General features: G+C 63.6%; 5 protein-coding genes across 5 annotated transcripts; 3 read left to right on the forward strand and 2 right to left on the reverse strand.

The window, feature by feature from the left end:
• Window positions 1–566: 566 nt before the first annotated feature.
• Window positions 567–4,175, forward strand: JCM10292_005795 (uncharacterized protein; the record flags this gene model as incomplete). Its single annotated transcript, XM_076648401.1, has 5 exons — window positions 567–1,163; window positions 1,217–1,441; window positions 1,513–1,623; window positions 1,724–1,924; window positions 1,983–4,175. 5 exons carry the CDS (start codon window positions 567–569, stop codon window positions 4,173–4,175), a joined length of 3,327 nt encoding a protein of 1,108 aa, XP_076506090.1.
• Window positions 4,176–4,538: 363 nt separating this feature from the next.
• JCM10292_005796 (uncharacterized protein) lies at window positions 4,539–8,922 on the reverse strand (the record flags this gene model as incomplete). The annotated part of the gene is made up of 9 exons (XM_076648402.1): window positions 4,539–4,764; window positions 4,828–4,972; window positions 5,026–5,370; window positions 5,424–5,521; window positions 5,575–5,816; window positions 5,874–6,084; window positions 6,144–6,604; window positions 6,666–7,232; window positions 7,288–8,922. The coding sequence occupies 9 exons, from the start codon at window positions 8,920–8,922 to the stop codon at window positions 4,539–4,541; spliced, it is 3,930 nt and encodes a 1,309-aa protein (XP_076506091.1).
• Window positions 8,923–10,291: 1,369 nt separating this feature from the next.
• Window positions 10,292–11,009, forward strand: JCM10292_005797 (glycoside hydrolase family 75 protein; the record flags this gene model as incomplete). Its single annotated transcript, XM_076648403.1, has 3 exons — window positions 10,292–10,421; window positions 10,483–10,771; window positions 10,847–11,009. The coding sequence occupies 3 exons, from the start codon at window positions 10,292–10,294 to the stop codon at window positions 11,007–11,009; spliced, it is 582 nt and encodes a 193-aa protein (XP_076506092.1).
• A 505-nt stretch (window positions 11,010–11,514) lies between these two features.
• On the reverse strand, window positions 11,515–12,977 carry JCM10292_005798 (uncharacterized protein; the record flags this gene model as incomplete). Its single annotated transcript, XM_076648404.1, has 9 exons — window positions 11,515–11,553; window positions 11,614–11,735; window positions 11,805–11,951; window positions 12,060–12,123; window positions 12,184–12,351; window positions 12,408–12,531; window positions 12,599–12,731; window positions 12,822–12,846; window positions 12,891–12,977. 9 exons carry the CDS (start codon window positions 12,975–12,977, stop codon window positions 11,515–11,517), a joined length of 909 nt encoding a protein of 302 aa, XP_076506093.1.
• Window positions 12,978–14,333: 1,356 nt separating this feature from the next.
• On the forward strand, window positions 14,334–15,029 carry JCM10292_005799 (uncharacterized protein; the record flags this gene model as incomplete). Its single annotated transcript, XM_076648405.1, has 3 exons — window positions 14,334–14,379; window positions 14,440–14,811; window positions 14,875–15,029. 3 exons carry the CDS (start codon window positions 14,334–14,336, stop codon window positions 15,027–15,029), a joined length of 573 nt encoding a protein of 190 aa, XP_076506094.1.
• Between the last annotated feature and the right edge of the window lie 73 nt (window positions 15,030–15,102).

A 15,102-nucleotide genomic window follows, 5' to 3' on the forward strand; every position in this document is an offset into this window, starting at 1 on the left:
CATTCGAGTGCAGCGACGCTCCTGGGCAAATGGACGTTGCCCAGATGGTCTGCACTTTGTGGCGGGATCGTCAGCACGCCAAAATGCCGCCTTTTTCCTTCGTCGCATCTCCTTCTCATGCTGAAAAGAGAGCGGCCCGGACGCAAGCCCGGACGGCTTCCTGTCTTCCGGCGCCTTGCGACGCTGCAATCTTTGCACAACGGACCGAAGATGAACCTTGAACGCCGGGAAAGTGCGGAGACGAGACAGCGGAGGCGGGCCGAGGGCCGAAGCGAGATAACGAGCAGGTGGCCGACGGATCCAGACGGTGCTGAGTCCCAGGGCGCGACACAAGCATGTGGAAGCACTGAGGACAGCTGCACCTACCTTTCTCGAGAAAAGCGAAGGCGAGGAGGACAGATGCTGGTCTACCGCTTCCCCGCTTTTCTCGATAAAGGCGATGACGGCCGTGTCTGTACCCCGCAATTCAGCTGCAGTTGGAGCCCGCAGGGGAGGAACGCCGGGAGCAGGCAGCATCCTCCCGAAGATCCTGCAACGCTGCTCTGCACACACCTCGAGAGGCCTGCATGGCCTCGGCGAGCGCAGCAGAGCCTGTATCGCCCGCCGCCGAGCACACGCCCGCACTCGCTCGACCCCGTCCGCCGCTTCTGCGGACCGCTTCCCGCTCGACCGCAACAGACCTCGTCAACGCCTCGTCCGTGGCACGAGCGCGGTCAGGGAGCACCACGAGCGTACCGAGCCCGCTTTCAGCCGCTCCACCACCGCTGCCCAGCCCGCACAGTGCAGGGTTCGCACCCGGCATCGCACCCGTCGCAGGACCTTCTTCGCCTTATCGCGTCTCAGAAGCCGCACTTCGAGCGCCGAGCTCTCGACAGGGCAGCACGAGCAGCAGTGCCAGCGGGCTGAGCGACCGAGGCGGGGCGGACCGAACCGGGGCAGGCGGACTGCATCCTTTCGCGCGCAAGTCGAGCAAGGGCAAGGAGCGCGCCGTCGCATTCGTGGTCGGCGCGACGAGCAGCAGTGAAGAGGATGAGGGGGATCAACCGAGGGTGGGGCGGCCACTCAGTGCCCAAGGCCTCGTGGGGACATACAGCTGGCACAACGAGGACGAGGAGAACGGCGCTTCGTCGCTCCGAGGCGTGGAGGACATTATCCGCTTCCAGGTGCGTCTGACGTGAACAGCATCAAGGTTTCAATCCTAACGCGCCACCGCCAGATCCGACAACCTATACGCTCTGTCGACCGGCACGATCTCGACTCGCTCCTCCCGCTTGGCATTGCCGATTACGGGTTCAACCTTGAGCCCGCGACCCCATCCACGGCCTCTTCTGCCTCAGACTCCCCAGGGCCTACTTTCTCAATACTCGGTTCGCTGCAGCGCGTCAGTCTCGGCAGGGGCAAATTCAGCGAGGTCTTGCTTGTCCGCAAGGCCGGCACCGAGGTGCGCCGAGACTCAGCCCAAATCTCCCGAGAACCATGTTGACTTTAGCTGACAATGAGGCAACGCTGCAGTACGCACTCAAGCATACAGCTTTGCACCCGCATCACGAGCTCATCTCGTCGCGTCTTTTACGCGAGCCCGCCATTCTCGCACAGCTCCTCCCGCATCGAAACCTCGTCAAGGTACGCATCACATCGCTTCTCGACCACTCCTGGATGTCTTACAAGCTCGGGTGGCTGTGGCTGAGGGGCTGACTTTCGAGCCGACGTCTGTGTCTTACAGGTTTTTGAGACGATCCGCACGCCCGGCCATTTCTACCTCGTCGAGGAATCGCTCGCCTCGTTTGTCACGCTCGAGGACCTTGTGTCATCCTCTCCAGATGGCGTCTTGTCGGTCGACCAGGCGTGGGCTCTGCTCGAACAGCTCGCAAGCGTAGTGCGCAGTCTGCACGAACCGCTGCGAGTCTGTCACCGGGACATCAAGGTGTGCATCCCCGTCATGTCAAAACTCGCACAGCATCTGACCCCTCGTTAACGTGCAGCCCGAAAACATCCTCATCCGCATTATACCGCCGCCCGCTTCTTCTCCCCCCTCCACCCCGCCTACCCTCTTCCTCAAGCTCCTCGACTTCGGCCTCGCGACACACTTTTCCGCATCGGAAGCCAAGCTCACGACCTGCTGTGGGTCGCCGGCCTACCACTCGCCCGAGCTATGGCGGGGTCTGCGCGACCGCACTGGCGCCGTTCGATACCACGGCCCCGAGATCGACGTCTGGTGTGTCGGCTTGACAATCCTGCGATGCCTCACGCCGTCCAAGTACCCGCTCGGAATCGGGCACACGACGTTCCAGGCTCTCGCCGACAAGGTCGTCGACGCGCTCCTGACGGTGCGCGACGCGCCGATTCGCCAGGTCCTCGCCGGCTTCCTGCACCTCGATGGGCGCAAGCGCATGCGCGCCTTTGACCGCTTCTGCGACGTCTTGCCCGATCGCCTGCGCGAACGGGCCGAGCGCGAAGGGCGCAAGGTTACCGAGCCGAAGCCGGAGCGCGAGAAGAAGGACTTCAAGACGACGTCGTTCCTGCCCGGCCCGCTCCAGCACCACCTCGAGCTCTACCTGGACGCCGAGGCGAGCGGCGAGGGTCCGCAGCTTCACGCCGCAGTAGCTGAGGACGGGTTCAACCTGGAACAGCAGCAGCTCAAGGTGCCGCCGAGGCGAACATCCAGGTCGGTGTCGTCGGCGAGGACGATCAAGGTCGATGACCCGGTCGTGTCGCCTACGACGGTGCTTGCGACGGGTCTGCCTCGGCCTGCGCCGGACTCGCCACCTACATCGCCGAGCGCCGCTTCGTCACGCCCTTCGCCGACGACCTCCGCTCGCCGGTCTTCAAGCTTGTACGACGCGGGACGCGACTCTCCTGCTTCCTTCACCTCGTCCTCTCTCGACCTCCTTTCGCTTGACCACCCTACTGTCCCTCCTCCGATCGAAATCGGCCTTCTCAATCCCGACAACGAGCCTATCCGGCGCGCCGTCTCGTACATCAAGTACGCTCTGCGGTGTCGCGGAATCCTCTACCACGTGCAGGAGGGCTCTCCCTCCCCAACCTCCTCGCGCGGCAGCTTCGCCTCGCCCGCCTCTATCCCGCCTTCTCTCCCGCCAACTCCGTACATTCTTCCGCCGAGCATCCCATCCACAGCCTCGCCCTCGTCCTTTCCCTTCCCGAACCCGTCGCCCTCGACCGCTCTCGCCGACGAGTCCTACGTCTGCTACCTGCAGTGTGTCGTCGCGTTACCGCCATCTCCCTCCCCGACCGCCTCCCCCATCTCCGCCGCCACTGCGCGCCTTCGCGCAGCGCTCGACCCGCAGAACCCCTCTCGGGCACCGCGCTCTCCGCTCGCAACTTCCACGTCGACCTCGCCTCGTCGCCCGCGACTCGGCCCGCGCGCGCACACCGATCTGGGCGCGACGCCGCAGCAGTTCCGCAGCGCATCGACGCCGCCGCAGCAGGCGCGCCGCCAGGGTCCACACGCGGACAGCAGCGGCGCGGGGCAGGACAAGAAGGGCAAGGCGAGCGCTGCACCGAACAAGGTTGACGCCCTCACGTTCTACCTCTCCATCCGCAAGGTCGACGAGGGCGACGAGGCGTTCGATCTGCGCGGGCGTCGTAGGACCAGCGCGGGAACCGAGGATGGCGGTGCAAGGTCGCGCATCGTCCTCACGCTCTCGGACGACCGCGCCGTGCCGTTCGTGCGCGAGGCCCTCGCCGCGCGCGACTCGCCCGTCGCGTCTGCAGCTGCGTCCGCCTCGGAGGACAGCGAGGGCCCCGTGCGCGGTCGGGGAGCTGCGCGCTTTGCTTCCGGCAAAGCGGCGGCGGGCACGTCGGCGCGCAATTCGGGCTCGAGGGACGCGAGGGCGCGAAGGGAGGCGAGGGTGTCGGTGTCGAGAGGCCGGACGAGCTCCCGACTCGGTCGCAGCCAGAACGAGGCCGACGAGAGCAAGAGGCCTGTCCTCGGGCTCGGGATGCGCATGGGCCCGCCCGCGTCCGCGAGCGAGAAGGGCGAGTCGCCCGGGACCGGGTCCGACGAGGGCAGCGAGCGGCGCGGCAGCGGCTTCTGGGACTTCAACTTCGCGGGACTGATGCGACGGATGGTCGGCACCGGGACGCAAGAGGGCGCGGAGGAGGAAGACGGCGGGCGGTCGCCGCGGAGGAGGACGAAGTCGGCGATGAGGTCTTGAGCTTTTCTATCCTCCCGTACCCAGCGCGTCGTGCAGCTGTTGTTTCTTCCCGTGTCCGTCATCGCACCTGCAATTATCCGTGCGCGAGCCATGCAGCAAGACCAAGGTGAACGTTTCAAACGAGGAACGTCGAAATGCCAGAGTGGGCCCAATGAGCGCTTCTACCGAGCGCTTCTACCGAGCGCTTCTACGGAACGTATAGTATCTACACAACCAATCTACACAGCTGGGGAACGACGGTTGCGAGGGAATGCGAGTATAGGCGTACGACGATGCAGGGTGAACAACGGACTGAATATGAAAAGGCATGACGAAATGACGGCGATAAATAGTGTAGGTCGAGCAAGTATATCTGTGAGCCTTCTAGAATGTAGAGAGGTGCGCTCCGCGCTTCTTGCCACGTCGTGAAACGACGTTCATGACGGCGGCGGCAAGGAAGAGTCCGAGGGTCGTGCCAACGGTGACGCGGATGACGCCTGCGGCAGCGTCGATGGCGGTGCCGAAAGAGTTGGCTTCGCCGCTCGCCGACTCGGTGGCGAAGCGGAGGAGGCCGCCGTTTGCAAGTCCGGAAGGGAGCTGAACGAAGGTGCTGCAGGAAAGGCGAAACGAGTAAGCGGGTGCTCACCGTGCCGTGCGATGACGCCTCGCATACCCGACAATCATGACCACGTAAGCGCTCTCCCGAGTGAGGCGCGCCCAAGCGTTGCCCAGAATGCCGACGACGAAGGAGCCGAAGAAAGAGGTGATGGCCGGCATGTTGACGAACTCCTTCGCGGTGAAGAAGTTGACGCACCAGGCTGGAAGCGAGGGATCAGCTTCATGTGGGTAGACAAGCGGAAGAGAGGCGCACCTCCACCTGCGATGGAGACCATAGCAACCGTGTCACGGCGCCAGAGTACCTGGCCATTCTTGAGCGCCATGCTGAGGACGAACCCGGGGACCGACAGGAAGTAGAACCAGTGCGGGATGCTTTGGCGCCACCAAGGCGCATCCTCGCGCAGGTAGACGCAGGTGTAGTCGCCTGCGCCTACGAGACCGTGCGACCCGCCCATGGTGTAAATCTCGCTGCCGAGACTGAGGCCGAAGCCGAGGAAGAGCGAGTACAGCGCTGCGTAGGTAATGCGCACGGCGCCCGAAACGACTTGTCGATTCGCGAGTTCGAGAGCCGCGCCGAGGACGATGAAGCCGGGCAAGACTACGACGGCGAGTCAGCATGGGTGCCACGAGACAGGTTCAGGCTGCACTCACTCATGACGATCGAGGCGCCCGCAATGCTGTAGAAGCAGAACTGATCCGTATACGAGAGCAGTCCAGCGATGATGGCATTGAGGCAGCAGACGGCAACCCTGCACGCACGGATGTGAGCCATGCATCGTCAGGCAAGCGGAACTGTACTCACTCGAACAAGCTCATGTAGAGGTCATTGCGAGCGAGGAGCACCTGGACGAGGACGACGTTGCCGCCGAGCGCAGCCGCCATGAGGCAGTCGATGAAGCTGCCGCCGAAACCTTGCGGGCAGACGCAGGCACTGGCAAAGGCGCCCATAATGACATGCCAGAAGAGGTTGTAGTGCGGCGGCGAGGTCATGAGGTCGTCGAGGCGCTTCGAGGCGTCCGAAACCGAAACCTTATCACGGATGACCTGCGGCAGATCCAAGGTCAACTCGGTGCGCAGGAAGAGCGAAGGGGGGACACGCACCTTGTTGTAGACCCAATACGTAGACTTAAGCTTGGCGATGTCGAGCCCGGCGGACTGCTTCAGGAACTTGATGTCGGAGGTGTAGGTGTGCGGATCGCCAAAGTTGACGAGCATGATGCCGGGCAGGTACATCGCCGAACAGTGAGGCAGGTCGAGCACGCGCGCCGTCGCCTGGATCTGCGCCTCGAGGCGATGCGACGGGGCGCCAAAGCTGCCGAGGTGTCGCAAGTCAGCGCGGGACCGCCGAGGAATCCGGAGCAAACGACGCACAGCATGAACGCCCTCGCGAGCTTGCAGATGAAGTCTTGCCGCTCCAGAATGGCCGCGACGTGTTGTGTGATGAAGATACGGCGCTTCTTGAGCTCCTTCTCGCGTACTTTGCGGCGGCGCTTCTTCTCACGCGCCCACTCGCGCAGATCCTTCTCCCGCTCGCGCGCCTCGCGCTCGGCCTCTTCGCGCGCGCGCCGCTCGGCGCGCTCCTTCTCGCGCTCGGCGGGCGTCTGTGTCGGGGAGAGCGCACCGCCGGCGCCGAAGTAGTCGCGGTGCAGGGACGAGGATGATCCTGGCGCAGAACGCGGCGAAAGCGCCCCGAAGAACCGGTACGCTGTCGCAGATGTCGGCGAAGGGGTCGAGGCAGTGGTACTCGTGTTGAGTGCGGAAGTGTCGATCGTGAGTGACGGGCGAGAGTCGGAAGATGAGGCGCTCTGGAAGTCCTGCGCGCGTGGCGAAGGCTGCGAGCGAGAGATTTCAGCGCGAGCAGCAGAGGAGCGGCGCATCACGGGCGCGACGCACCATATCGTCCAGGTCGAGCGAGAAGACCGCCTTCTTCTTGCCCCTGCGCTCGTGCAATGCCTTTACAGCCGGCGTCCTCCCGCCGCGCATCGCAGAAGGCGGCATCGCCTGCGACTTCTGCTGCTGCTGCTGCTGACCAGTCACAGGTGGCGGCGGCGACTTTGGCCTGTCGCGCTCGCGCTCCTCGCGCTCCTTCGCCTCCTCCTCGCGCACCATCTCGTTCAAGCTCATTCCGCTCGCAGCGGACGGCGGGCGGACGGCCAGCCCTGGAGCTCGCGGCGGGGAAGTGCTGTGCGAGCTGGATGGCGGGGGTGAGAGGGTTTGCCGGGAGGAGGAGGCGGGCGGCGAAAGCGTGCGGCGAGACGAGCTCGGCGGCGGAGATAAGGTGCGGCGAGACTCGCTGACTCCTGGCGGCGGCGATGGGAAACGAGAATCGGTCGGTGAGGAGCGACTGGGTCGATGGACCTTGAGGTCCGGGGCGGTGTAGCGCGAGAGGTGGTAGCCAGGCCGGGTTGGCAGCGGCGCAACGACCGTGCCGGCGGGAGTAGCAGGTGCCGCCAGTGCAGTCTGCGAGCAATAAGTGAGCCTCGATCTACGCCGAAAAAGAGCCTATCGTACGCACCGCTCCGAGCATGAGACCGCCGAAGACTCCCGCCTCGCTCCGCGCCGCCCTCGGCCGCGTTCGCTCCGTTTCGGTTTCGAGCCCGAGCCGGTCGCCCAGCTTGCGCATACGCTTGGTGAACTCGCTGCCGACCTTGTGCTTGTGCGGCACGGCGAAACCGACTGGGGCCTGGGGCGAGGTCGGGCTGCTCGAGGTCGAGACGGACGAGACGAGGCGCGTGAGCGACCTTGACGAGTGCGAGCGGTGCTTGGCTGAGAAAGCGCTGCCAGCTGCCGAAGGGTCGACTGGCGCGCCTGACTCGTCTTCGAAGTGAACGAGGGAGGTCGTTGACCGGTTACGGGCGTGAGAGGCGAGTGGCGGCGGGGAAGGCGGCGGCATCTCGAACGCCGAGACGAAAGACGACGCGAGAGGCGACGTCGGGGCATGTATCGGCGAGATACCGCCGGAAGACGACGGCGATGCAGGGGACGAGGCGCGAGATCGAGACGCAGACCGTGACGGCGTGAGGCTCGAGGAGGGACCGACGCCACGCCCACGCTCGCCATGACGGAACGCGCTGCCCGTCGCGAGCTGGAACGCACCCGAGGCTGCGTGCCGCGATGCCGCAGCTGCGTGCCGCGACGCCGAAGCAACAGAGTGCGAAGCCTTGTGAAACGCGTTTTTCGAGGCGCGCTTCGCTCGTAGGCGGGCGATGAAGCGTTCGCGCTCCTCCTCGTCCGAAGACGAATCGTCGCCCTCGTCTGGCGGGGCGGAAGTTGGAGATGCCGGAGAGCGAGAGCGTGACAGCTCAGGCGACGGCGGCCCGGACGAGATGGGCGTAGGAGCGCTCGACGACGAGGCCGAACCGGGAAGACTGCCAGCCAGGGCCGCCTCCTGCTGCTGAAGCGCGAAGAGCGCGCTCAAAATACCGATATTTCCGGCAGGCATCCCGGGCGGTGGAACGTCCACCTCAGCATCGACTGGAAGCGGCCGCTTCTCCGCGGCGTCCTCCTCCTTCTCCCCGCCTTCCTCCTTCTCGTGCATATCCCGGATATGCGCTCGACGCTGCGAAAGGTTCTTCCACAGCTCCTTGGCGTTGCGCGTGTAGGCGCCGACGAGACTTTCTGCCTCGTGCTTGGCATCCGGCACGGCGCCGCCCTCGACGGCGGTGGGTAAGCCGTCGCGCTCGAGCGGGTCAACCCAGACTTCCAGCTGCTGAACGACGGGCGCCCCCGAGCTGTCCACCGCGGCGTCCGCCTGAACGCCGCCAATGAGCGAGACGGGTACGTCGTCGAGGCGGTAGCGGTCGCTGAAAGGGTCATTCGCCGCCACGCTCGACCGCCTCGCAAAGACGGCGGGAGCAGGCAAGCTGTGGTCGTCGTCCGTCGACTCGCCGTCGGTGACGACGGCCTCGCTGAAGAAAGGGACCGCAACGTGCTCAGCGACATGCTCGTGGAACTGAACGCTACGCCGGGGCTTTTCCTGCGTGGGCGGGGCGAGGTGCACGGGCGAGTACGGCGTCCCAGGCGTCGAGACCTGCCACGGTGGCTGTGCGGCAAGGAGGGGCGTCACGGTCGACGCGGGGGGCGGAGCGGGGGAGACGGCAAAGTCGCGAGCATGGGCGGCGGGTTGGTCTGGCGGGTCCGAGGGCGCCATGGCGCCAGATGGGCGCGCCCAGCGCGGGTCGAAGCTCGAAGGTAGAGGCTGTATCGAGGTGCACGAGGGAAAATTGGGCGCGGCGCCCAAGGTGCGGAGGCCGAGAAGGTCTCGACACGGAGAAGCGGGGAGCACCTCGCGGAGGACAAGGGGCGAGCTGAACACCAGGCGTCCGGCGGGCCGGGCGAGTCTTCGGTAGAGCAGCAGACAGCAGCAAACGAGCGGCAGGCAACACACGCAAAGCCCAGCGCGGCGTCAAGAACCCTGCGGCGGAACAGGCAGGTCCTCGCGCCGGCACATTTCGCATTGACGTTGGAGGGCGCGTGTTGACTTCAGGCTGCTCCTGAGGGGGATAGATACCGCCCCGCCTGCCTGTTGTCAGGTCGTGCTGGGCCCTTCCTGCTCGAGCGCAAGCGCCGACGTCCACCTCCCTCTTCCTTCCTCGCGTTCACACCGGTGCTTTAGAACATCGCTCGCAGCCAGTGCCAGCCAGCAATGTGCACGGCACTTGCGAGCATCACCAAGCATAGCCAGACACGTCTAGCGGGGATGCGGGCGCAGGACGCTGGAAACAACGCGGATGCCTGAGAGCGAAGTCGGCTCCTGTCCGTCCTCCTCGCCATTCCGCGGACCCGGTTCCTTGCTTGCTGCGACTTGCGCTTCTCGAGCTTGCTACTCCGTCCTCGAGACCTGACACTGGCAATGTGCGCACGCTTGTGTCTCTGACCTGCCGCTCACCGTGCGACCTGGCTTGGTTCCGCGTGAAAGGCTGCATCATCCCCCACCCTCTCATGCAAGGGGTTCTCAATGCCCTGGCCCGAGCTTTCGAGACGTCGGGACGACGACGGAGAAGGCGACTCGATCTCCGTCAACCCGGCTGCGCTCTTTGACATTCCGCCTGGATTGAGCGCCTTCGTTGACGAGGTGGGAACGGGCGATACATTCTCGTGCGACAAGGGTGGTGGGATTGTGCTGGACTCGAGAGACGGGGGCTACGAGGAGAACGGAGCGGGAAAGGACGGAACGCACTATTGCGGAGACAAGGCTGAGCACCCAGCATATGTGTGGTGGGTGAGCAACATGGTCCGCTCATCTCTCTTGTTTCCCAGTCCTTTGCCTGCAGCTCAAGTCTGTGCAAGCGCTAGGACATCGACTGCGATGGCTCTGAAGGGACGACCGGCCCCTGCGCATCGGATCAATCGTTTCTAGGCGACACCGCCTTCCAAGACGGTCCGTTGTATTCTTGTCTTCTCTCCACTCCGCTCGCTGAATGATTCCCACGCATTCAGATCAGGGAAGCAACATTGACGCGCAGTCAGTGCAATGTGTGACAGCACGAGCTCTTCTTGTCCGGCCCCGACCACTACTGATGACGCTTGCAGACGTCGTAATCAACCAGGGCGATGGCTTCGAACCGACTCAATATAGCATCGAGCCTCTGTCCGTGGTGGCAGTCGTCTGCAACGGCAAGCTGACATACGGGGTCTGGGCCGACACCAGTGCGCTGCGTTTACGTGTTTGCAACAAGAAGGAGCGCTGACCGCGCTTGCATGCGCTTAGACGCACTCGGCTCAATGGGCGAGGCTTCCGTCTACCTCGGCCGCGTCTGTTACGGCAGCCAGATCAACGGAAACTACGGACACTCGGACGCAGACGTGCTCTATATCGCTTTCCCGGGCGGCAAAGACAAGACGGTGCCCGACCAGCAGGGTAAAGACCACGCGTCAATGTTTGCGCTGGGTAAGAAGCTTGTTGAGGCGGCTTTTGGCGGAGACGGCGGCGAAGAAGAAGAGGGGACGGCGAAGGGAGGCGACGGGACCATGTCGGCCTCAAGCGCGATGTACACGACGTGCGTTTCTTCATTCAAAATCCGCTGCTTACTTGGGTTCAGGAGACATTGTTGATGTCTACCTGCACCTCCCAGGCCGACCGGCAACTTGGAGGCAGGCGCTGGTGCGACCGTTGACAGCCAGCGACTTTCGGCGCAGTTGACTGCGGATCTCACAAGCACCGTAACCACCGTTGGCTTCTCGCGCCCCTCGTCGAGCCGGTGCGTCGCAAGCAACCACGTCTCGGAAGTCGATTGACCGTTGACCTTCTTAAACATTTCTTGTTTCGCAGGACCGCCTTTGCAACCTCTACAACGTTGACCAGCACCTTCACCATCTCGTCCCTACTCTCCGGCTCCTACGAGCACTCGTCTCTCGTCCTCGTCCTCTGCCTTCTTGTCGCGCTTGTCGCGGCGGCAACCATCGCCTGGGCCTGCGTTTCGCACAGCCGAGCAGAGCGAGCAGCGCTTGCCACACGTCGTCAAGACGCGAGACGGGCGCACTACGCAAGGCTCAGGGGGCGAAGGCGGACCGGGTTGAAGAAGCGCAAGAGAGCGAGCAGCTCAGAGAAGACGTCGGAGGATGACGGATCGTACTCAAGCGCTTCGTCCACCTCAACTTCTTCAAGCCGGTCGAGCGATGAGGAGGGGCAGAGCGACGACTCAGACGGGGAAGAGCAGAGGGACTTTGACGGACGAGAGCGGTATAGGCGGCGGCGCGAATTCGAAGACTGAGCAACACAGAAAATTGAATTCTCACGGCGTCAGCGCCCAGCAACCCACCTCCCGATCTCCTCCCCTACCTGAGCGGAATAAACTTCAGCGCTGTGTGCAAGCGAGGAGCAGAGGAAGAAAGCGCGCACCTTGACGAGCGTCTCGACCTGTACACCTTCCGAATTTCGTCCCTCCGAGTTGTCCAGCAAGTCCTGGTTCCATTCAATCGTCTCCTTGGGGAAGACCACGACGATGGTCGAGCCGCCGTACGCTACTCAAACAATCGAGATCAACGCCGCTCTTTTCTCAGAAGCAACGCGTCGAGCGGTCAAATACGCACCAAAGTAGCCGAGCTCGTCGCCGCGTGCGACTCGCTGCCCTTTCGGCTTCGTCTGGTGAATGCTCGCCACGAGGAGCGCGCCGATCTGGCAGTATGCGACCGGGACAGCTTGCTGAGCGAGTGGATGCTTGGCGTACAATGTGGTGACTGCGAGGCGGAAGCAAGGTCATCAGTTTGCGAATGCCTTAAGATTCGGCGCTTGCGCGCTTCAGTGGGAACGAAAGCGCATCGACTGGAAGCATATGGCTAACGCACTGTTCCGCTTGTTCGCCGTGAAGACATCGAAGCGCTTGTCGCGCACGATCATCGAATTGACGGTCTATGCGCGTGAGAGAGCCTTGTCAGTGTGCATCGCTAGCATGCCCGAAGCACAACGTACGAAGTAGCCGCCCGGAATCTCAGTGGTCTCGCCGACGACAGCGTCAATGGGCGAGTGAAAGCGGTGATAGTCTTCCACGGCAAGGCGGAAGATGGCGACTGAGCCTCCTTGCAGCTCTGCGGCCAGCTTCGAGTCCTGCAGAAGCGAGGGAAGGGTGAAGTGACGACCCTGTAGACGGCGAGTTGAGCAAATATGCGAGGCATAGCATAAGTCAGCGGGTGCACCTTGATCCAGAGCCGCTTTGCTTCCTCAACCCTGGCAAATACGGTGATGCGGCAGTCTGCGGCGGAGGAGATGACGGTCGGGTCCTTCGGCGATGCGATGGGGCGGGTTTCGGGGCGCAATCGGCTGTGGAGCACGAAAGCCTGTCAGTCTGGGCTATGGCGAGCATGTCGCTCGGCTCGAGCTGACGCACCGGTAGAAGAAGCTGTTCAAAGTCGGGTACTTGGCCAGATCTTGCTCGAGCAGATCCTTGCACTCGACTTTGTACGTCTTGATGAAATGCAGGATCCGCTCATTTGCGTGCCGCTTGTCGTCGCACCGTCGACCTGCAGGAACAGGAGAGCTAAGCGACAGCACCCGGTCCGCAGCGCAGAAATCCCAGACAAGCCTTCGTGCTCAGACCATTCTCGCAGCACCTAGGATGTCAAAAGCGTCAGCTGACTGCGGCCGCAGCGAATGGACCGAAGCTTTTGAGCAGGAAGCACCTCGTGAACGCAGGCAGAGTTGGCCAGATGACCGTGGTCCGATCCGTGATAGAGCAGCCGCACGCCCACCCGGGTCGCAAAGGGCATGTGCTTGACCTCATATATCAGTTGTGCTGCTGCACGGCGTCAATGAGAAAGAGGAACGCACCTCAACGAAGACGTCTTCTTCTCCCGGCAATGCCCCATGACGCCGTGCGACTAGAACCGCTTTCAGTTGCTGTGCGGCTCGCTGTGGATCAAGGAGATGAGTTCCGGGCTGACATAGGCAATTGAGCGAAAAGAACTGACCTGCACGACCGCTGGATGTCGGCTCAGGATGACGAGGCGCCGAACGCTGCGCCTGTCCCGTCGAGCTGGCACAGCTGGCCGAGCTGTCAAGGACAGTGCAGCTGGCTCGTCCTCCCAGTCGTCGGATGAGTCGCTGTCGTTGAGCATACCACTGGTCTCCAAAAGCGAGCCACGCCCTGCCTCGTGCATGGTGGACCCGCTTCGTGCCTGTCGCCGCCCTGTCGCAGGCCTCGAGTCTTCTTCGGCGACGATGTGAGGCACTGGGAGAGCAGATCTGCCGCGAACTCGCAGGGACGGATCGATGAGTGCCAGCGCATCGAGCGACGGACTCGGCAGCGGAGGAAGCGCAGAAACCGCTGTAGCCATAGGGTCGGAAGGAGGGCGGAGCAGTGATTCCAGCAGCGAGCTTTGAGACCCCTCAGGAGACAGCGTGCCGCACGTCGGACAAGCCGCGGATGAGGAAGAGGAACGAGCGAGACACCGACGCGTCCCTCACAGAGCTGTTCGAACGAATGCGGTGTAGACCAGAAAGGCAAGACCTGCACCAGTGCGGCAATTGGGCGCGAACGTAGCAGGCATGGTTCTGCCGCGATGCGCCGAGACTCCCTCTCTTCCACTCCGCCCAGCGCTCCTGCCCGGCTCGAGGCCAAGCTGCCGTCCGGTGGACAACGACCGTCGCGCCCACCCGCACGTGCTGCATAGACTCGTGGCTCGGCGCGCGTCGCGGACGGAGCGTCATCACTCAATGAGGGTGCCGCAGGCTTTTCCCGATGCTGGATTTCCAGCTTGCGCGCGGATCGGCTTATTGACGACGCTAAGCTGCACGCTTGACACGCACCATCGGTGTATGGCAGGGCCCAAGTGAAACCGCTTCGCCAATGAGCGGGCCTTCGCTCCCCGACCGCCCTCTTTTCCCCGTCCCCTTCGTCTGGGGTTCACGTCATGACCGCTTCTCTCGGGTCAAGTGCATGCGCTAGTAACATGATAGTGCCGTCTCACTTGTATTGCCGGGACCCAACCGGGACCAGTTCATCAGGGTTGCTCGGCTTCATTCTCGACGACCACCTCGCTCTGCTGGCCTTCGCTCTTCTCCTTCTCTTCTTCACTTCGCACTCCTCCAGTCTCTCTTGAACCTCCCTTTCGTCCACTCTCATCATGGTCCGCATCGCCGCCGCCCTTACCATGCTCGCCGTCGCCGCCGGTGCGCATCTTTCCACCTTCCGTTCCGCGATTTTCGGGCTCTGACACTCCCCGTCGACAGGCTACGTCCAGGCCGCCCCCTCGGGCGAGACCACCAACGGCGAGGGTGCCGCCGCCGTGTGCCCCGCGATCCAGACGGCGACGAACGCGCTCCTGTACCAGTCGGACAATGTCGCCCTCAACGCCGACAAGATTGTCGCCGCGATCGACGGCTTCCTCGACCAGGGCGAGCAGACGCCGACGAACGAGCTCGTGCAGACGCTCGAGTCGAGCCTCACGTCGGGCGTCGTGTCGAACCTCGCGTACGGCGTCGTCAGCACGCTCGCGTCGGCCGGCGCGACCCTGTCGAACCTCCAGCCGCAGTGCAAGAACGACGTCTCGCTCTGCACGGAGCGCCTCAAGCAGGCTGCCGGCGCCGACAGTGCCAACCTGAGTGCGTGTTCGCACTTCTTTCGCGAATCTGCCGGCGGCTGACAGAGTGCTCCGCGACGAACAGACGTCCTCCAGGCGAGCTGCAACCAGGCCCTCTTCTACTGCACGCGCAACTACGAGGTCTTCTCGCGCGAGGACGTCCTCGCCGTCGCGCCCAAGTGCGCCCAGTTCAACGGCCCGGCGACGACCAACAAGCAGCGCCGTGCGATTCCCCTCTAAGCGGGCACGCCTCTTCTCCCTAGACCACTCCCTCCTCTGTCTATACAACCCTCCGCACCTTTCATCTCGTACA

The sequence above is a fragment of the Rhodotorula paludigena genome (assembly GCF_050403205.1).
Source record: "Rhodotorula paludigena JCM10292 DNA, Rt_paludigena_JCM10292v1_ctg15, whole genome shotgun sequence".
Taxonomy (NCBI): domain Eukaryota; kingdom Fungi; phylum Basidiomycota; class Microbotryomycetes; order Sporidiobolales; family Sporidiobolaceae; genus Rhodotorula; species Rhodotorula paludigena.